Source organism: Oncorhynchus masou, chromosome 9 (genome assembly GCF_036934945.1).
Source record: "Oncorhynchus masou masou isolate Uvic2021 chromosome 9, UVic_Omas_1.1, whole genome shotgun sequence".
Taxonomy (NCBI): Eukaryota; Metazoa; Chordata; class Actinopteri; order Salmoniformes; family Salmonidae; genus Oncorhynchus; species Oncorhynchus masou.
In genome coordinates this window covers 19,392,027-19,413,375 of record NC_088220.1, presented here as the reverse complement: position 1 = coordinate 19,413,375, position 21,349 = coordinate 19,392,027, and the positions used below count along the sequence as shown (strand labels likewise).

Here is a 21,349-nt window from a genome sequence, read left to right as displayed (position 1 = left end):
AGCTTCCGTAGAAGTGTCAGGGTATTATACACTACAACTTGGTCATTATTTTTATTACTTTTCCATATTTGTAGCAAAGTCCAATCACAAACTTCATACAGTACAGGGTGTTTTGATATTGTGCAATTAAGGTTTTCAAGAGTAAAATAAAAAAGTTAATGAATTAACATTTAAAAAAAAAAAAGTATCTTAGCCAGCACAGTCTGTTCAGACTTAATGATCGCCGCCATTACCTTGGCTAGGTCGGGGGGATCAGAGTCCGTGTCCGGTGAGCCCGAGGCTTCAGTAGAGACCTGCTCTTTTGTGACTCACATATACCTCAACTTACTGGTGCCCCCGCACATTGACTCCGTAAAGGTACCCAGCTGTTTATAGTCTCACTATTTGTTATTTTACTGCTGCTCTTTAATTACTTGTTACTTTTATTTCTTATCCCTAATTTTTTTCAACGGTATTGTTGGTTAGGGGCTTGTAAGTAAACATTTTACTGTAAGATCTACACCTGTTGTATTCAGCGCATGTGACTAATAAAATTTGATTTGATTTAATATTCACTAGAACTAGGTCATGATTTTATATGACCCTGGGTAGCCTATATAACAACTTCCTCTCAATAGATATGCAGCAACCCTTATAGTTCTCAACGAACAGTGAATAGATTTTTTTTTTTTTTTCAAATGTACAGACCATCTCTATATTTATGGGTGTTGGTGACAGGCAACATTAGGATTTGTGTAGGCTACTGCTTTCATTCACATGTAAGTATTGCACTTTACCCTATGTTATGCTCAATTTTCAATCCTCTGCCTATCAGAAAAATAGCATTATTATGATGTTGAAATGCACTTTTAATAAATTTTGATTTGATTAGTTGGTCAGGCATATCACAGTAAATGTAGTATATTTTAGTACATTTTCAAACTGAAAAGATTAGGTCTACTGCTGTAGGTGTGTATATTTTAGCGTCTTTCTCATTGTCTTTCTCATGGTTGCAGGCTACAGGTGTGTTTGTGATAGATAGTCGTAGACATGGAGAAGCAGACTGTGGACTTTGCCAGGGACACTTTTCTTACAGGGAGGTCCCAGCCCCTGAATTTCAGAGTTCAACAGTTAAAGTCCCTTCAGAGGCTGATCACAGAAAGACAAGGAGAGATTGCCATAGCACTCAAGCAGGACCTCAACAGGGTGAGAGTTTGAAAGTCATTGATTTTTTGTTGTTGTTGATAAATAGACATACACTGAGTATACAAAACATTAAGAACACCTTCCAAATATTGAGTTGCAAGGTGTCTAAAACATTCCACAGGGATGCTGGCCCATGTTGACTCCAATGCATCCTACAGTTGTGCCAAGTTGGCTCAATGTCCTTTGGGTGATGGACCATTCTTGATACACACGAGAAACTGTTGAGTGTGAAAAACCCAGCAGCGTTGCAGTTCTTGACCAAAACGGTGCGCTTGGCACCTACTCCCATAACCCAATGGCACTTAATTATTTTGTTTTGCCCATTCACCCTCGGAATGGCCCTCGGAATGGCACACATAAACAACCCATTTCTCAATTGTCTCAAGGCTTAAAAATCTCAATTTCCTATACACTGATTGAAGTGATTTTAACAAGTGGCATCAATAAGGGATCATAGCTTTCACCTGGTCAGTCTATGCCATGGAAAGAGCAAGTATTCTTAATGTTTTGTACACTCAAATGTATCAACAAAGGGCATATACATATACACCAAGCATTTTAGACGTAATAAAGCCTTCAGAAATTGTAATGCATTTATAAGACCTATATAGATGCTTCACAAATCATAAAAGTAACCAAGTGAATGTTTGAGTTTTCATAACTTTGAGGGAGAAAAGAGGGAGATACCCCTTACCAGATTAGTAAAGTCCAACCACCTACTACATTTGAATGACTAATCCAGCATGTTTAGGCACAGAGTGTGTTGATAAGTAAATAATAACGATCCATATAGCCTCGATACAGACAGACATCACTGCCCTGTCGTTTTACAGAGCCAGTATGACACAGCCCTCTCCGAGCTGATTGGCCTGGAGAATGAGATCAGCCTGGCGGTGGGGAAGCTGTCTCAGTGGGCTGCCCCTCGCCATGTGGAGAAGAACATCATGACCTTAACAGACCAGGTGTACATCCTGCCTGAACCCCTGGGAGTGGTGCTCATCATCGGGGCATGGAACTACCCCTGGGCCCTCACTCTGCAGCCCCTGATCGGGGCCATCGCAGCTGGTATATACCCCAGGCCCTAGTTGAATTCAATTCCTTCAGATGTTCCCACTACAAGGGGAGCAGAGGGGTATACTACAAAGCAAGATCAATGAGTCACCTAACATTGATAAACAACCAGATATAACCACTTATTTGCTGGCTCATTCATAAAGTTAACACATCTCTAAGTTTTTTGGTTGTTGAGTGAACTAGACCATGTATATACCAATATTTAATCAAGTTACCTGGCTAACTCATTGATCCTGTAATGGATGCATATTTTGTTTTCTAACTTTATCTCAGCAACCCTCTCACACACTGTTAATTCTTCCTCTACAGGGAATGCAGCAGTGGTGAAACCCTCTGAGTTGAGTGAGCACTCAGCCAGTCTCCTCAAAGCACTGCTCCCACAATATCTGGACAAGGTCTTACATTTTGCTAACCTTGTATCAGTAATAAAATAAAACATCTCAATGTGTGGTTTTGGGGTAAGCTATCACTATAATGTTGGGTTATTTTCCCTGACAGGAGTTATATCCTGTGGTGACAGGTGGAGTTCCAGAGACCCAGGAGTTGCTGAGGCAGCGTTTTGACCACATCTTCTACACTGGGAACAGCACAGTGGGGAAAGTGGTGATGGAGGCCGCAGCCAAACACCTGACCCCTGTCACCCTGGAGCTGGGGGGCAAGAGCCCCTGTTACATCGACAAGGACTGTGACCTCATCGTGGCCTGCCGGTAACAGCTATTTGCACCGTTGCTCAGCAACCCATTTTATCCATAGTCACATGGCACATATAGACATGTCTTGATACGTCATGTGTTTGTTTTTATAGCCGAATCACATGGGGAAAGTTTTTCAACGTTGGGCAGACGTGCATTGCCCCTGACTACATCCTGTGTGAGCCCAGCATTCAGAACAAAGTGGTGGAGGGCATCCGGAATACACTACAGGTCTGTTCCAGATCTGCCTTCCCACAGCAGAGTAGTCTATTACCATGGACAATATATCAGGGTTCTATATCTGTCTATTAAACTGTGCGTATGGTTTGAGACAGCATCTAATCCTCGTTTTAAACAGCATCTAATCCTCATTTTAGACAGCACCTAATCCTCGTTTTAGACAGCACCTAATCCTCGTTTTAGACAGCACCTAATCCTCGTTTTAGACAGCACCTAATCCTCGTTTTAGACAGCACCTAATACATGTTTTAGACAGCATCTAATCCTCATTTTAGACAGCATCTAATCCTCGTTTTAGACAGCATCTAATCCTCATTTTAGACAGCATCTAATCCTCATTTTAGACAGCATCTAATCCTCATTTTAGACAGCATCTAATCCTCATTTTAGACAGCATCTAATCCTCATTTTAGACAGCATCTAATCCTCATTTTAGACAGCATCTAATCCTCATTTTAGACAGCATCTAATCCTTGTCTTTTGTTAATTCCAGGAGTTCTACGGCCCGGACCCCAAATCTTCCCCAGACTACGGTCGCATCATCAACCTGCGCCACTTTAGTCGAGTGATGGGTCTGCTGGAGGGATGCAGTGTGACACTAGGGGGAGAGAGCGACCCATCACAGTGTTATATTGGTAGGGAGAATCCTTATGGGGGAGATGATTGGCTGGACTCTTGCCAAGCTTCGTTATTTATGCAATGGGTATACAAATCCATATTGAATCAATTCTGGGATGAACTTTTGTCAGTGCTGTGATGTGCCGATGTAACTGACTGTACCGTCCCTGTGAATGTCAATAACAATGACCTTTCCCCCCCATCTGATCCTCCAGCTCCCACAGTGGTAACGGACGTGTCTCCTCACACCAGACTTATGCAGGAGGAGATCTTCGGACCTCTGTTGCCCATAGTGACTGTTGGTGATGTGAGTGATGCAATTCGCTTCATCAACGGGAAAGAGAAGCCCTTAGCGCTGTATGTTTTTTCCTCTGACAAGAAGGTAAGCTACTACCGTTGAAACAATAGGACTTCATATTAGGAGAGTGTAGAGGATCACGCAGACTATATTATTCTTCTTTCTCTTTTTTACAATGAGGTGATAAAGCGAATGATTGCTGAGACCAGCAGCGGCGGGGTGGTAGTCAATGATGTCATAATGCACTACGTGCTCAACTCCCTTCCTTTTGGCGGCGTAGGTAAGACCAATAACCAACAAGTATTTTAATAGTTTTGGCTAGCACATTGGTGAATTTTCCTAGTCTAATATCCTCTCTTATAATGACCTCACTTGCTGCTCTCTGAACTCTGACCCCGTACAGGTCAAAGTGGAATGGGCAGGTACCACGGGAAACACACCTTCGACCAGCTCAGCCACCACCGGGCGTGCCTGATCAAGTCCTTGGGCATGGAATGCATTAACATGGCCAGGTACCCACCCCAGGACCGCTCACGGGCACGCAGGGCCAGACAGGCCATGAGGAGCTCCCTGTGTGACCAATCCAAATCCACCTTCGTGTGGGCAGTTTTGGCCACCATCTTAGCCTGTGGTCTCCTTGTCGCCCTGATCGTAATTGTAGTCATGGGTGCCAGGTAGCCCAGGTTCTCACTACTGCAACTCATCAACTGGAAATTGTTTTTTGCATCAAATGCACTTCTTGAAGTTGCTATATTGTTATGTATCATCAATGTATTATGTCGATAATTCTGTCATCTTACTATGAGAGGGTTTACTATCTATAGATCAACCATGATCATCTATTTTATGACCTGATGTTTCCTTTTCTGTGGTTAAAAAGTAAACAAAACAAACCCCTCAGGAGCCAGAGATGAAAAACAAATCTTTACTTTCCATTACTTCATTAGCACAGATTTACAAAAATATGTTAAATTATATGCACATGCCATGGATACACACAATATTTGAAATGTTGTTTTGAAAAGAAACAAAAAAACTTTTCAGTAACGTTATTGCTTTGTACCTTTTGTCGTTAATGATAACATAAATAACTTCAATACTCGTCTATTGACATGGCTTTGATTTGTTCAGATGAAGTCCTAGGAAATGTAACATCCAAATGTTCCTAGTAACGTCATAATCTAGTAAACTGGCCCTGTCTGGCCCTAGCGTATTAACACATTTATTAATTCAAAGAGCAAAATGGCTTCCAGATGAGCAGCCTTGTAGGACAGCCTTTAGGCCAAAAGGCTGTTAATTTCCAGTGTCTGGACTGGAGGAGGAATGAGTTTCTACATAGAATACCTGAGGGTTAGGGCTCTGACCTTGTCAGGCACTGCAGCCCAGGGAGCTTCCAGCGGTTTCCATTGTGTATGCGCAGGTCCAGCCACTCTTGCTGTGCCACAGCCAGGTAGGACTCCTGCGGGGTGGAGGCCAGCAGCTCAGGGCTCATAGAGCCCTCTGCCTGGGCCAGGGCCTGTTGACATGCAGACTGGAGGTCCAGGCTCTCAAAATTATTCAGACTGCTAGACGATTGGTCCACCATATTGGCACTACTGGGACCTGACGGGTAGAAAATCACAAGATTGTCAACAGGAGAAACAGGCCAAATACATTGCTGTAAAGTGTTGCGGTACGTCTGACTTGCCTGTGTGGCTTACTTTTATAATTCCACTATAGTGGGATTCAACTAAAAATCATGTTATCAATGATGAAGGCACCCCCCCTGGTGGACACTTACAGCAGCGTCTGAAGGGCTCCCAGCCCCGTGAAGGCATGTAGGGCTTGGCCATGGGCTGCTGCAGTAGGCACACGATGGCGTTGTCCACCTGGTGGAAGACCCGGAGGGAGAGCAGCCTCTGGTGGATCTCCTCTGACAGGCTGTATTCCTCAGAGCGTATCAGGTTCCGGATCAAGTCAAAGTCTTGCTTCAGCTGTAGAGCCCCCTGGATACTGCAGAGAGACAGAGAGAGACAGAGAGAGAGGAACAGAAAGGTTGGTGAATGGGTGTGTATCACTCCCCTTACTAGTGCCATGTTAGGAGATAACAGTAATGATAATCAGTATAATCACAGAAATAGAATCACTAGTATGGGCTTCCCAAGTCAGAGATTCTATGCCCATTCTAGTAATTGTATTTCTATGGTATTCAGCACGGTTGTATTTGCTAATCTAAAATCAGGGAATACTGTACACATACCTGAACTTGATCTTCTGCTTGAGGATGTGCTCCATCCAGGCCTCCATGAAGGCTGTCATGGCTTCTGTCAGGGCGGGGATCCGAGCCTCCTCAGGCAGGGGCTGCACCCCCTCCAGTACCTGTCCTATTACACTCTGAGCTGCAGTAGTAGCGTAATCACTAGGGCTGCTGGGGAACTCTACAGATACAATAAGATGAAGGAAAAAACAAGCATCAATTATATTGTCTCCATACACAAAGTACAACAGAAAAAAAACACAAATAGTGGACATAGTGGACTTATGTTTAGAATATAGGATATTTCAGTTCCATCAGTCTGTAATTTACCTGTTTTATAGTTCACTCTCCAGTGCTTTGCTGAGGGCATGGTCTGCAAAAAGATCTCCTCAGACATCCTCTTACAGTCCTTGGAGAAGATTCTGAGCACCAGTTCAGAAAATACCTTCAACAATGCAGACATAATAGAACTGAGTATATTTGAGTAATAAACTCAAATCGGTTATAAGAGATGACAGGTGGAACATTGGTCTAGAAATTGACAGATCAACAATTATATTGCCCCTCACCTGTAGATCTGTGACACTCTGAGTAAGCTGTGCAGCCAGCAGCTTGAGGAGATGATTTTCATTCACACTCAGGGCCTCCACATGCTGCAGTAGCCTCACCACTGATGCTCTCAGAACCTTAAAGCACAGAACACACTTATGTAAGTGCATCCCTCAATGTCAACATAGGATTTCTCACTAAAGACAAGAAGAAAGATGGAGACCACCTGAAGCAAGGCCAACATATCTTCTATTTCCCTATTGAATGTGTGTCCCCCAAATGTCACCGTATTCCCTATATAGTGCACTGCTTTAGACCAGAGCTCTAGTTCAAAGTAGTGCACTATATAGGAAGCCATTTGGGAAGCATGTCAGAGTGAATCCTCACCTTGAGGTCTCCTAGGGTGACAAGCAGGAACTTGTTGAGGGACCAGGAGGAAAGGAACTGGTAGGCCTTTCTCATGACCCAGAAGGTAGAGGATCGGACGGATGCCACCACTCTGCTCAGCGATCCTATGTGAAGGGACCTCATAGTCCGAGCATTACTGTCACCTGATGAAGGATGAAAAGCAAGATGACTACCGTGTGGCCTGGTAGAATGTTTAAGAGGTAGAGAAGGAGAATGACCGAGGGATATTTGGAGGTGATTTCCAGATTAATAAGCAGTTTAAATCATATGGATATGGGGGTTACCTTGGACCAGGTGGGCTGATATGGGGGTTACCTTGGACCAGGTGGGCTGATATGGGGGTTACCTTGGACCAGGTGGGCTGATATAGGGGTTATCTTGGACCAGGTGGGCTGATATGGGGGTTACCTTGGACCAGGTGGGCTGATATGGGGGTTACCTTGGACCAGGTGGGCTGATATGGGGGTTACCTTGGACCAGGTGGGCTGATATGGGGGTTACCTTGGACCAGGTGGGCTGATATAGGGGTTACCTTGGACCAGGTGGGCTGATATAGGGGTTACCTTGGACCAGGTGGGCTGAAGTTTGAAGACACTGCAGCACTGTGAGGAGTGGAGGGGACAGCTGCAGGAGTCTCTCCATGGTACATGTCATTACCATGCAGTTCTCACGCTCAACTCCTGGAAGACATTTATCTTTCAGTCCTGAGCCCAGTGACGCACACATCACTGCAAGAGAGAAAGAAACACACACACAAAGATTAGAGGCAATACCTTAACAGAAACCAAAAACATTGTGTTGTTATATTACTATAACTACATGATGCAGATGGATGTCAAATTACAGTGTATTAAGGAGGTTTTAAACACAGAAACTGACCCTCATCCCAGTGCCTAAAAGCAGTGTTGGACAGGAGCTGTAAGATGAAGTCATCAACCACTCCTCTACACTCCTCAGGGACGAGCTCTGCAAGGCATTCAACTATTATTTATTGAAAGTGTCACAGTAACACATCAACTGATTAAAAACAGGCAGCATTTGTTACCTCCTCTACAGCCATGGTTGAGCCACATCACAAGCTGGAAAACCATCTGGTCGTTCCACTGGTTAACACTGCCCAAAGGGCCTCTCTTTGGTGGCTGGTGGAAGCGCTGAATGACGGCTTTGCCAAACTCCCTCCACAGCATTGTCCTGTAATGACCAAAGAGCTCCACACAGGCCCCAGACTGGACTGACTTGGGTCTCTTTATCTCCTGCCTGGCCTCATCTGTGGGTGAAGACTCTCCCTCAAAGCACCTGGGAAAATGTTCTGGGGTGTTGGTACACTCCGGCCTGGGTCTGTTGGGGATGTGTGGAGCCATCAGGTCTGTGGAGGACACCAGGGCCTGGAAGAGAATCTCTAGAGACTTTTGGTCCTGACGGATGAAGGCTATAAAGGGGAGATCAGAGGACCAGGAACAGGGTTTTCCCAACCTGGATTCATCTGAAGACGTCCCAGGGAGGTTCTCCAGTGTGAGCCCATCAGGACTGGGCTCTGAGGGGTGTAGAGGGGAAAGCAGCGGGAATAACAGTTCTAATTTCTCCCACGTAGGGGCTGGGGCTCCAGTGTGCAGGGCCTGGGAGTGGAAGAAGCTCTGTTGGGAAGCCCATTGGTACAGCTGCTCTGCCGCGATCGGCCCCCTGTGCTCTGCCAGTATCCTCATCAGTTCAACCACTGGGAACGGTGCAGGTAGGCTACCCCTTCGGGTGGGCTGCCTACTAGACAGCCCAGGCCAGTCAGACAGCTGCAGGGTCTGAGTTCTCCACCGCGAGCCTCTATGCTGGACTCTCTGCTCCTCCAGTACCTGGTTAAAGACCTCTGCCCCAGCCAGCAGGTCTTCTAAGGCATCTCTAGGCACCCTGGCCAGCTGAGCTGAGGCCAGAGCGGAGAGGGCTGTATAGATACAACGTTCCATCAGAACCAGGGCCTGCAGTCCCAGCACTCTCAGTGTCCGCCGCATGACAGCAAGGGTCTCTGTCCTCTGGAACAGAACAGTTCTCAGCCAGACGTCAGACTGGGCTTTGGCACATAGTGCATCCCAATGGCTCACGTGGATACGTAGTTCCTGGCACAGGCCTCCCATCCCAAAGCTCCAGGCAGAGTTTGGTCGCTCCAGGACTCGACTCCTGTCCATCAACAAACCTAGCTCCCGCTCCAGCAGGCTAGTCAGTTTGGTAACGTACACAGTGGTGACTCTGGTGCGCCTGGCATACTCATGGAGGAAAAGGAGCTGAGCCCGCTGTTCCAGTAGGTACTGCAGCTGCCCATAGTGCTGGCTGAGGGTAGCAGCTGGAGGGTGGTGGTAGAAACTGCCCTCTGTAGCGAGGCCCCTGACATAACTCTGCAGCTGGCCTGTCCGTGGCCCCCGCAACACTTGGCAATGTGGACTGAGACCCAGCATGCCCTGGTCTAGCCGCTGCAGCCTGCTGGACGACTGAGAGGTGAGGTTCTGGCACGCTACAAAGGTATCCCGGTTCTCAAATTCCCACATATCATCACTTTTCTGCCTCAGTAGCCACCTCAGGCTGGGGTTGAAGCGAGTCCTCAGCAGGGCCTCCGCCTTCTGCAGAGACTTGGTGAAGGGGCAACTCTGGGACCAAGAAGCTGAAGATGACAGGAGTATAGTGCTACTGTAATGCCACACAAACAGCATTGTCCTCTTATCAATTTGTTTCTATTTACATAGCTCAGGTGTTAACTATGAAAGCAGTAACAAAGAAGGTGTTGCCCATACCATCAAGCTTGTCCTTTGAAAGAAAGTCATCATCTGACAAAGCATTTAGTCTCTTCTGAAATAAGATGGTTCAGAGAATGGTCAATAATAAAACCATAACTTAATGTTTTTTACATTGACTTAAGCATACCACAAAATATGTCATTGAGAATGTTAGTCACTTACCTGTTCATCTTCAGAAGAAAATGGTTCTGGGTTCTCATTCACAGGGGATGTCTCTGTTTTATCTGGATAAAGAGTAGTATCAAACCATGCAACAGTGTTCCTATTCTGAAACAGAACACGAAGTAACAAACTACGTATTCACAATCACAATGTCAGTGTAGACGTTAGGGAACAGAGAAGGTTACCTCCTGCCTTGTCCAAACCTCCCTGCCCCTCTATTTCCAGAGCGGTCCCATTCTGGGTCTCCTGGTAGGTGCATAAAATCTGAGCCATATCAAACAGGACGCAGCATTCAGGGGTCTTTCCCAAAATGGCTCACATTGCTGTTGGAAACAACGTTATTAATTAAATGCCCTCATAGCCAGAATAAATGAACACATTTCCAGGAAACAGCACTGAGCTTTAACGTTACTCAAGGTAACATGATCACCCTCTTTACATTTCGTATTCAGGTTACGTCTAGCTCTTAAACTTTTGCGATGAGGTCAAGCTCGCCTGCTGATGTTTTCTGATAGTATTCCTTGACAAGCTGTCGCCACCAAATACTCCATCTGTGCGATCGCTGATAGTGGATTATCGTATAGAAAGGCAACAATAGACACCTGTATTAGTTATGTGAACGGTGGCTATTTGAAACGATTTCACACTTGCTTGTCATTGCCAAACTCTAGTGAGATTCATAACTACTATCACAGTGACACACTCCCTAACATGGTAGCTACGCGTTGGCCATCTGAAAAGTATAGGCTACTTACTGCCATAATAAAACGGCAACACAATACCTGTGAAATCAGTATCCGACGTAAAGGCCCAGTAAGAGAACCCCATTTAACTGGCTAGTAAGTCTATGCTTCCTCTTCTTGACACCTAGCGTTGGCAAGTTCATTTGTCAACATTGCTTTTTACTCCACGTTGCTAGCAAATATTTTCCAGTTAGCAAGCGATGGCCAAATTTTAGAAATTAGCATCCATTGTTGCTAGCTACCGTTAAAGGTAATAAAACCAACATCACATTTGTACTTGAATACTTCCGTGTTTCACAACACTTGTGAGGATTACAGCAGTCAACTGTTAGCAATTTAGCCAATCCTATTTTGAGTTTTAATCCTAGTGCTCACGAAAGTAGCGGGTTTGGTCCACGAATAGCATTGCTAGCTCAAAGCTAGCTAACCATCATGAGATAAACAGCCAATGAAAAGAGAGCGTCCCTTGTTATGGTTAATACGGGGCGGAGCTATGGCACTCGTCCACATAGTGATTATCGGAAGCATGGATGAGTAATAGATCTAAGTAATAAGCATTAATATACTATGAAAAACTAGCTAAGAACATACATTTCGCAGCTACAGCCAGGCAGAACGCTGAGAATGCATATACAGAAAACTGATCATAGACTAAAATAACATTGACGCATAACTTCATTTATTTTTTAAAAACTGCCTATAAAAATCTCAATGCCAACATAACCCTTCAAAATATAGTACAACATTGTATTTCAAAACAATTTACACAGGCTGCCAAATTCTGATATTTTTTTCTTCTAATTGGTCATTTTTACCTACCACATCTGATCTTTTTCAGAGCTGATCGAGAGAAAAAAAGATCTGATTTGGACTGCCTGTCTAAACGCAGTCAAATTTACACTCCCAACTACTCACAATACATTTATTTTCTTAACATAAAGTCATTAACAATTATAAAATGCAAGCATCCACAGCACAACATAAGAAAATTGTAACTATATACAATTCAGGTCACTGACTTGAATTTATCCTGGAATTTTAATTAAGCATTCAATAATTTTTTTCCTGCTAGGGTGATCGCCATGGATTGTCTTTCAATGCACAACAGTTAGGCCATGTCAAGATCAACTGATGCATCTATTTTCATCATCTTGCTGGGAGTCCCTTGGCAAGAGTCCTAGAACATAAAAAAAAAAATCTAGATTAGTTTTATACTGAAATAATGCAGCACAAAGTCACTCCAATTGTTTGGTAAGAGTCCAACAGTGCTTCCCAAAATTGCTTTTGAACATGGACCAATAGTTGTCTTCAAACATGCAAAGACTGGTTAAAGAACATACCGGTTGAGACGAAGAGGCATTGCTGACTTTAAGAGGCTGTGCGCTCGATTCTGAATCCAACTCAGGGAAGTCCAGCTCAATATCCATGACATCATCCAAGTCAACCTCCTCTCTAAATGATACATGAAACAAAAACAACTGTATTACAAACTTGGTTTGAGTAAGCCATCTGGCACAAAGGTGTCCTCTCATGAAGGATTTTCCCCGAGACTAGGTAGATACATTTTTTCTACAGGACAGCTTTAACATATTTCCCAAATCCAATTTCAGGAGAACAACTTGTGCTTACAATTGAAGGACTATATCAAACAGAGTATAAAGTTCAATGGCATAAAAACATACATACATACATACATATATACACATACACATATATACTTTTTTTTTGCTTGAACATTTTAAATGCCAGGATATTTGAGGGGCTTACATGGCCTGCAGCTCACTGCCTTCCAGGGCTGGGGGATCCCACGCGTGAATCTTCACCTTCCACAGCTTAATCTGCTGGTCCCATGAGCGCCGGCTGTACTTCTTAAACTTGTTGGGAGTCTTAGGATGAACTCCCGGCTGCCTCAAGTGCCTGGTAAAACAATGGAAAACAAATGGGATAATATTAACTTTGATCTATTAGGGTGGTAGCTGAATGAAAACCAACACTATTTTACTCACTTGGGTACTTCCTTGATGTATCTGTCGTAGGCGAGTGTGTTCTTCCCATAGGTAATCTGTTTCTGCCTCCTCATCAGGACTTCCTCATCCTCCTCCATGACCTCACCGGGGACAGGAGAGTCTCTGGACTCTGAGCTGAAGACAGGAAACAGATTAATGAATGAAATGCAATGAATGGATGTACACTGAGTGCCAGTCTGTTTGTGCTATCATGCCAACTCCTTGTCACGCACATTGTTTGTTTGGCTTGACAATGAGCGAGCAATGGAGTTTGCAAGAGCACAAAAATCTGGGACCAGGCTCTCATGCAAAACACAGTATGAGACATACATTTTCAAACATACCTCCCAGAAGAGTTCTTTCGTTCCCTTGGACCAAAATCTGATGTTAGTATCCTCCGCCTGTAACTAAAAGAAACAATACCATAAGCAACTGAAAGCTTTTACAAGCACATTTAACTAAAAGAGGAAACTCCGCAGTGACTGCTGACCGTTGCATATCCCGACGGACACTTGATCGCCTTTCGTCAGTCTCCACTTCACTCCCCCAATCCGCGCATCTAGGAACTGGACCTTCACTTTCAGGAGTGGTAAAACTGAAAGAGGAATGAAATGTACAGTTATTATGAGATTCAGAAGGTCTCAAAACACCTTAAGTTGGAGATGGCTGATGGTGTGAAAAAGCCATTAAACACCATACATTTTAATTGTTTGTTTTTAACAGCATTATTCAGGGTGACATACATGGGGCACATTTGCATTTAGCAACCATCTGTCAACCTAGCTATTGTTCTCAAACGCTTCCCTCATTTACGTGTCACAGGGCAGTCTACTTAATTTATGGTTGTCAAGGTCTACATCCCAAATTGCTTGTCCCTATTAAGTGCACTATAAAGAAACCATAGGGCTCTGGTCAATGTAGTGCACTATGTAGGGAATTGGGTGCCATTTGGGACGTAAAAAAGGGCTCAACAGAAAATCTACCTAAAATATTGGTTTGATAACTCCCAAGTGAGCAGTCTGAATCTTATCTTACCTAACAGGTCTGTGGTTAGCATTCATCTTCAGATCACTGGTACCGGTTGAGTCCAAGTCCCCATTTGATCTCATACTGCCATCAGCTCCCCGTTTCCGGCAGTTGGACCACCTTGAAGGGCCCCTATTCCTAGAAACAATGATATATGGATCAACGAGACTGAAAGATCATGCCACTGTCAAGAACATCATTTTCCCGAAGAACTTAACATTAAAACAGTACTAAAATGCCTTGTTCCCTTTGATTTAGTTGATTATTGTCAATCACTACTGACTCAGTGGAGACACTAGTAGGTACACTCGTTGACTATTTATGAGATATTTCAAGTACAGTGCAATAGCTGCTTCGGCGCCATAGGATGCATGAGCGCGAAAGGTTTTGCTAGTCAACCAACGTTACTATAGCTAGCTAGCAAGCAAGCTAACGTTAGTAGCTAGTTAGCTGTTGTATTAAAACCAGTTACATTAGCAAGCTACATTTTAAGGGAAATTAGTTGTTATAAAGTTGGCTGGCTAGCTAACCTTCGTTAGAAACTGCAAATCATTAGTTTATCTATTTAGCTACTGTAACTAGTTAAGGCATGTTAGCGAGCTATTGTTAGCTGATTAGCTATCCAGCAGTAAACTTAGCTAACCTAGCTAACACCTGATCAAAATAAAGGTTAGGTGTCTAGCAAACGCTACGTTAGTGTACGTAGCAAAACTAGTCAAGAATGCATAAGCCAGCAATGCAATAAATGCTCACATACTTATAACACGATAGGAAACATACATTAGCTGGAAAAGCGTACCTAGAAATAATTAGCCAGCTAGCTAACCAGACAAGCAACAATTCCGGATTTCGCGGGAGAAGACTGGCGCGAGAGAAAGCGAAAATAGATTTTTAAATTGATTTTTGTTGCTAAATTACTTACAAACTCATGACAACTCACCTATTTTCATCTCCGTTATATTCAGCATTGGTGCGTCTGGATTTGTGGCGAAAAGACATTTTCTTTCTAAACTTACAGAGGAATGAAGGGCTTGTAGCTACTTCCCTTAAAGCAGAGATCTTTTGATTTTGCTGTGAACGCGCCAAAGCTAAGGAATGGCGCTTTCCCTGACGTCAGTCAACAATTGAATAATTCATTTCGCATGGCCCGGTGCCCAAGGATTGTATGGCCCGGTGCCCAAGGACCAATGGAATCGTCTAATTTCGCAACCTCTGCTGTTCCGGGGAACCGTGCCATGTACAAACGAACATGCCCGTTGTTGTCACGTGACGGAAGGGGAGGGATTTGACGCGCTTGTTTACAAAACCACAGATGGAACAGTGGTGGTTTAGTTTTAAATAGAGGCATATATTTAGGGAGCAAGGCAAACTTTTAGAATATTATACAACATACAAAGAGGCTCCCTATACGTTCTGTTACATAGCATTGTTTAAATATTCCTCGTGTAATGGTGAGCTAACATGGCTGCCATAGAATGTTGTAGTGTCATGTATATGCGTCATAATGCTCATTCTAGACAATCCGTATTATAGCATTTTTTTTTTTTTATATTCCCCATGTACTGTTAATGTGCAGCTAACGCAACGTCAATGTGATATACTAGGAAACTCCGAAATTTCAAAATGTTTAACTGGTAGTAGTTATATGTGCTGCGTTCAACAAATCAGCAAGTCGGATATGTCGCGGCATAACATGGCTAGAATGTTGAAGTGTCGTTAATACATCATCATAATGTAGAAACCGCATTGGCCCAACTGTCTATTGATGCATTCAAGACAACTGGGACCTCTGAAAAAACGGGATCAAATTATGTCAGTGCTCCTCTGGTCAGAAAGTTAGAGGTCTACAGAAATGCCAGAGTTTTCGACATGAAACTCCCACTTCATTGGTAATTAGATACTTATGCATACATTTCAGTTTTCTAGATCCGACTACCACGTGAATGCGGAATCATCTTTGCATCTGGGACAGCATGGGCAGCGCTAATGAGTAGAAACAAGTGTTCTGTACGATTGGCTGATCCCTCCTGATGACCCGATTGGACATGACTCCAGCAGGGTCACCAGGAAAGATCAGCCAATGAAGTTGGGCGTCTTGCATGTTGACTACATTAAAATTGTGGAAGCCCCAATGGCGCTGCCCATGCTGATAACAACATTTAGTCCGCTAGAGGGCTCTAATCATTCTCTATGGTCAAAAATAATTTTCCCAGTTTGAGCTCGTTTTTTTATCGAGCTCCCAGTTGTCTTGAACGCACTGAAGTCGGACATTTCCGAGTTCAAAATTGTTTTAAACGCGGCGCTAACACATATTCTGCTTATACATTTCGTTGATAAAAAAAAACGAATGTTGCCGCGTTCAAAACAACTGGGATCTCGGAAATCTGTGACTTCCAACTTCAGTGCGTTCAAGACAACGAGAAACTCAAAAAAACGAGCACCAACTGAGAAAATCATTTAGAATGTTCATCCAAATCGGAAACTCTGCATCTTTCTAGTACTCCGTCATTCTGACTTGAATATCGTCATGATTTGTCCCCAAGTTCCCAGTGAATGCGCCATTACTGTTGATTGCCACAAAGAGGCGCCCAAGACCGTTATGGTGGATCACTAGGCCTACTGATCAATGAGGTTCAGTAATTTCCTCATCCATTCTCGGTATTGTTAAAAACATATTTTGTGGCAATTCTCACAACAATTCTTAACCTTTTTGTTCCCAGGTCAGGTTAGTTCATTTTCTGTTGACAAATCCTCATCGAAATATGGTATCAAGCAGTGGACATTCAGCAACAAACAAAACAAATTAGAGGGTAGCTATATTTTAATAAAGGTAACATAATTGTGAAATTAAGTATATGGCAATTTTTAAAACCATGTACCACATCAGTTTTCCCCATGTCATCAACTGACTACTTCATTAATTATATTTTCATAGCCTACTTGACAAAGTTCTGTAATTGCATAACAGACCGATGAAAGACTGATAACTCAAAGATGAACAAAATGTTTCCATTACAGCACCCTTGAAAAAGAGACAGTAAAACAGAGTAAAGATATGTTGTGCCGAACTGTCCAGAACCTACTACATTTTGCCCCATTTGAGTCTCATCAGAACGATCAACTGGAAGATGTTGAAAACCACAAGGTAATTCAAGGGGCAGACAAACGTTTAGGCGTAAGTGACTCAGCGATATGACGTGGTGCACAAAGTAAAGAGCATAGTGGGTTGATTTCCACAACAACTACGAGCATTGACTCACGAAGGCTAAACTTCTCAGCTGTTTTGGTTCATACCTACCACTAACAGTGTGACACGTGCACATGCAAAGATACTGTGCGAGCCTTGCATCTCGCTCATCGCAATATCATCGGTGCTGCTCATGAAAACATAATTTTGCTGATGCTAAATTTAACCTCTACTTAGCAATCTACCCAGCTTTAAAGCTCAAAGTTCATGTTGTAGCCATATTGTGCAAGGAAAAATATTTGATCAAATCAAAATCATGAAGAGCAAAGTTAGAACAAAACTAGAATATGCCAAGGTTTCCCATAGCAGAATAATGGCACTAATGATGCAATAGAGACAAGGCACAATTAGAAAAGTAATCACAAGGGCTATCTGATGTACATCGCACCAAACCACCAGCAGATTCCTATGCATATCTTTAGAATTGACTGAGAGGAACACAGTATTGAGTGATCAGGGGACAATGCAGACATCCAGGATGCAGAACTTGGCCCTACAAGTGGGGCAAGGCACTCTGTTGCCCAACCAGGTTTCAGGTTTCTGCTGGTCCTGGCGGCTGGCAAACCATTTGCCCATACAGGTGAGACACCACATGGGTCTACAGTAGCACTGCTGGCACTCTCCTTCACCCTCCTCCTGGCATAGCCGTAACAGTTTGGTGTTGGCGGGCACCTGCATGCAACCAATGCAGGACTCCAGCTCCTAAGAACAGAGGCAGAGAAATATTGGGCATGATATTTCTAGTTTCTACTACACTGAGCAGAACACATTTTTTCATGACCATTTATCAAGCATGTTGTGAGAATTCATTTAAAGGTAGACTCTGCAAAATTATGTTGTCACGAGCAACACTGGAGATTGAGGTGAGCGCTTTGCGCTCACACAGTCAAAGGGGGATACCAAGTCAGTTGTACAGCAATGCCTTCAACTGAAATGTGTCTTCCACATTTAACCCAACCCCTCTGAATCAGAGAGGTGTGGGGGTCTGCCTTAATCGACATCCACGTCTTCGCCGCCCAAGGAACAGTGGGTTAACTGCCTTGCTCAAGAGCAGAACAACAGATGTTTACCTTGTCAGCTCAGGGATACGATCTAGCAACATTTCGGGAACTGGCCCAGCACTCTAACCACTAGGCTACCACACACAGTATGTGCACTTCAAGCTGTGTCATTTACTTTCTGCATCATATCGCTGAGTCTACCTTTAATGTTGAATACATTAAATGGTTCACCCATAGACAACATAACATAGGGGCACCTGTCCGCTTGTCAGCTGGTAGACTTGGTTCATTTCCACCTGGGATTTGAATGTTTCCAAGAAGAGGTCACTCATAGTCTGGTGAATGACCACGTTGGCAGCGTTCCTGATTGGTGCATGCAGCTTCTCTCGCAGTTCTGCATATTCTGTTGAATTGAGCCTAAGCAGGTGCATAATTCAGAACTAAGTATTTCACATACATAGTACAACAGCATTATGCATCAGAAAAACAATATTTGCATTAAACAGGTGTTACAATGGGAAATAAATATTGTAGTTCTATTTAAGGTTTTGAAAGGGGTTGGCATTTACGGTTTACTTCTCAAATGAGCTGACAAGACAACAGCAAGCTTAGCCTATAGCTCGTGTTAGCTACTGTACCTTATGTCAAAGGGCTTGACGCTGGGGTTGATGCTAGCGACCCGGAGTGTCAGGATCTGAACAGGAGTGGCTGAGTCAGGGGAGAGCTGGTGTTGCCTTGAGTCTGTGACTGTCAAGTGAGTGTCTTGCTGCAGTGCAATATGTACATAATAGGTAGTGACCTTCATGATCCAGGTGTCAGTGATGAGAACCCTTGCACCAGGGGCACCCGTTGCAAACTTGTCAATGCGGCGAAATTCTGTGTTGACAGAGGAGGCAACTGCCCCCCAGCCGGACTGGGGCAATGCATGGGCTTTAAGGTTCTGCGATATTGGATGATTTCCCCATTTGTGCCGAGACCAGTAGATGACGATCACCCAGCTAAAGAGCTGAAGAGCAAGTGAAAATGTGAAGAAAGCCCTCCAGCCATCACTTATTAAGTGAACATAGGCCAGGTACTTTTCTGGAGCAGCTATGCACATTCCCATGTAGTACCCTGTTGGATACGGAACAGAACGTTTGCTCAAATGTCTATAAACTTGACGTTTGAATGATGTAGCTAGCTACTAGCTAGGCAGAATTATCACAGATAAAAAGAGACTAGCTAAACTATAGTAAAAAACAACAACAATACAATCTGTTAGTATGAATGATCACTTGACAGGACAGTGATCAATGTGGGTATTGCATGTCAATATTTATTTTTCACTAGGCCCCTGGCAGCTAGTTAGCTGCTAGCTAAGTGACTTACCAAGTGGCAAAGTTGAATGAACTAGTAAAGTGACGCTCGTTCTCCTCACATGATATTGAATGAAACCAATATCTTCACTTCCAAGCCATCCTGAAAACAGATTTTGCACGGTGAAACCAGCTGATCGAAATTCATTTGGTGTGAATACGAAGCAAAACGCTAATACTATGTAGGCTAAAGAAAACGTTACTTCTGGCCGATCCATGTTACCAATGTATTTGTATCTAGTTAAGCGAACAGTCCAGCTAATTTTATTAATACTTTAGCTAGCTAGAACTGAATAGGAAGAAACCAGACCAAAAAATGACAACATCCTGTGCCACGACTTTCGCTATCCCCTGAATTTTCAAAATAAAAGTCGGGTGCTGCAGTCCAAACAAGTTATTTCTTCCCTTTCATTTAGGGGAATCCCCGTTGAAACCGGATGCAGTTTGATTTCCATCTTAAATGAAGGTCCAATTCACTAACTTTGCCCCCTCTGCCCTCGATTTAGCTCAAGGGAGCGAGTGACGAAATTAGACCACTTTTGTTTGATATGACCCACAATTCAATGCAAACTGTAGTTAAGCGTCATAGTTCGGTGTCCGCGAAGTGTCACATGTAATCAACGTAGCTTGCTTTTAGGAATACTAAAATGTATTGGAATAAACGACCATACTAAAAAACTATCTAGCCAGCTATGGGTAACTGTAGCTAGTTGTCTGACACGAGTGCAAGCTAGCTACGTTAGCTTGCTAGGTACATTCATTGCTTTAAATTGGTTGTTTTTAAGCTCAATTTCCACTAAGGACTTTGTCTCTCTGATCATCACTCTCCTTTGCTCTAAGGGCTCCCCAGCGGTGCAGTGGTCTAAGGCACTGCATCTCAGTGCAAGAGGCGTTGCTGCAGTCCCTGGTTTGAATCCAGGCTGCTTCACATCCGGCTGTGATTGGGAGATATCTATTTTCCTGGACTTCCTATAGGGCAGCGCACAATTGGCCCGGGGTAGGCTGTAATTGCAAATAAGAATTTGTCCTAAACTGACTTATCTAGTAAAATAAAGGTTACATTTTGTTTTATTTGCTTGGGCAAGGGACATTTAAGGTACACTCAGACGTGACGATGTAAAACGTTATTCAATGGCTGAGGGTTTAGCGCTGACAACCATGAGTTTGGACGGCAGCCTGGGTTTCGCAACAAACTTCTTCTGTGCATTTTATGGCACACTACAAACCAAAAAGCTGTATTGAGTTAAAAAAAAAGTAAAATAAAACCCATATGTGATAGAGAAACCTAACGTAATCAACCCACAATAAAACAAAAAACACATTGACAACACAAAAACCCCTACTTCTTCCTTCAAATCTCAATATCTTTCTTCTCGGGCTCTATGACCTGAGAGGGTGGTACAGCTTTTGACAATACTCCATGCAACCCCTCCGCCGAGAACTCTTTCAGAGCCAGGAACCGTTCTGCCGCATCCACAATATCTATTTTCCGGGACTTTCTCTCCACCTTGGGAGTGCCATTAATCACCATAGCTATAAATACCACAAAGTCCCCCTGCTTAACTTTGAACATACCTGGGTCCTGCTGTTGAAGGGCAACCCCTGCAGCCTTCAGTGAAGGCCTATCCACCACCATGGACTCTTCAGGAGAACCATTTGAATCCTCAACCCTTTTAACAGGAGCTGCATATGAAATGCTCTGAACAGCCCTGACTTTGGACACCTCATTCTC

At 43.6% G+C, this 21,349-nt stretch overlaps 4 protein-coding genes across 7 annotated transcripts; 1 reads left to right on the top strand and 3 right to left on the bottom strand.

Moving 5' to 3' along the window:
• Positions 1 to 212: 212 nt before the first annotated feature.
• Positions 213 to 5,209, top strand: LOC135545657 (aldehyde dehydrogenase, dimeric NADP-preferring-like). Of its 2 annotated transcripts, XM_064973424.1 has the most exons (11): positions 213 to 357; positions 686 to 758; positions 996 to 1,185; positions 2,019 to 2,250; positions 2,569 to 2,654; positions 2,758 to 2,966; positions 3,065 to 3,182; positions 3,685 to 3,826; positions 4,025 to 4,191; positions 4,288 to 4,387; positions 4,511 to 5,209. In XM_064973424.1, exons 3-11 carry the CDS (start codon positions 1,030 to 1,032, stop codon positions 4,783 to 4,785), a joined length of 1,485 nt encoding a protein of 494 aa, XP_064829496.1. In that variant the 5' UTR covers positions 213 to 357; positions 686 to 758; positions 996 to 1,029; the 3' UTR covers positions 4,786 to 5,209. The 2 variants fall into 2 exon arrangements, with proteins under 2 accessions (XP_064829496.1, XP_064829497.1); XM_064973425.1 differs by lacking the exon at positions 686 to 758.
• ccdc142 (coiled-coil domain containing 142) lies at positions 5,013 to 11,549 on the bottom strand. Of its 2 annotated transcripts, none has more exons than XM_064973423.1 (13): positions 10,995 to 11,549; positions 10,425 to 10,562; positions 10,240 to 10,301; positions 10,075 to 10,129; positions 8,346 to 9,944; positions 8,180 to 8,266; positions 7,864 to 8,028; positions 7,280 to 7,443; positions 6,913 to 7,029; positions 6,674 to 6,788; positions 6,347 to 6,524; positions 5,888 to 6,099; positions 5,013 to 5,709 (listed from the first exon to the last, which is right to left on the bottom strand). In XM_064973423.1, the coding sequence occupies exons 2-13, from the start codon at positions 10,510 to 10,512 to the stop codon at positions 5,459 to 5,461; spliced, it is 3,093 nt and encodes a 1,030-aa protein (XP_064829495.1). In that variant the 5' UTR covers positions 10,513 to 10,562; positions 10,995 to 11,549; the 3' UTR covers positions 5,013 to 5,458. The 2 variants fall into 2 exon arrangements, with proteins under 2 accessions (XP_064829495.1, XP_064829494.1); XM_064973422.1 differs by having other exon boundaries at positions 11,022 to 11,549.
• Positions 11,550 to 11,639: 90 nt separating this feature from the next.
• On the bottom strand, positions 11,640 to 15,192 carry slbp (stem-loop histone mRNA binding protein). 2 transcript variants are annotated; one of them, XM_064973429.1, is made up of 8 exons: positions 14,955 to 15,192; positions 14,024 to 14,152; positions 13,479 to 13,583; positions 13,333 to 13,389; positions 12,989 to 13,123; positions 12,750 to 12,899; positions 12,323 to 12,434; positions 11,640 to 12,159 (listed from the first exon to the last, which is right to left on the bottom strand). In XM_064973429.1, the coding sequence occupies exons 1-8, from the start codon at positions 15,011 to 15,013 to the stop codon at positions 12,091 to 12,093; spliced, it is 816 nt and encodes a 271-aa protein (XP_064829501.1). In that variant the 5' UTR covers positions 15,014 to 15,192; the 3' UTR covers positions 11,640 to 12,090. The 2 variants fall into 2 exon arrangements, with proteins under 2 accessions (XP_064829501.1, XP_064829500.1); XM_064973428.1 differs by having other exon boundaries at positions 13,333 to 13,395; positions 14,955 to 15,187.
• Positions 15,193 to 16,817: 1,625 nt separating this feature from the next.
• On the bottom strand, positions 16,818 to 20,088 carry tmem129 (transmembrane protein 129, E3 ubiquitin protein ligase). Its single transcript, XM_064973421.1, has 4 exons — positions 19,631 to 20,088; positions 18,901 to 19,375; positions 18,520 to 18,679; positions 16,818 to 17,963 (listed from the first exon to the last, which is right to left on the bottom strand). The coding sequence occupies exons 1-4, from the start codon at positions 19,833 to 19,835 to the stop codon at positions 17,715 to 17,717; spliced, it is 1,089 nt and encodes a 362-aa protein (XP_064829493.1). The 5' UTR covers positions 19,836 to 20,088; the 3' UTR covers positions 16,818 to 17,714.
• Between the last annotated feature and the right edge of the window lie 1,261 nt (positions 20,089 to 21,349).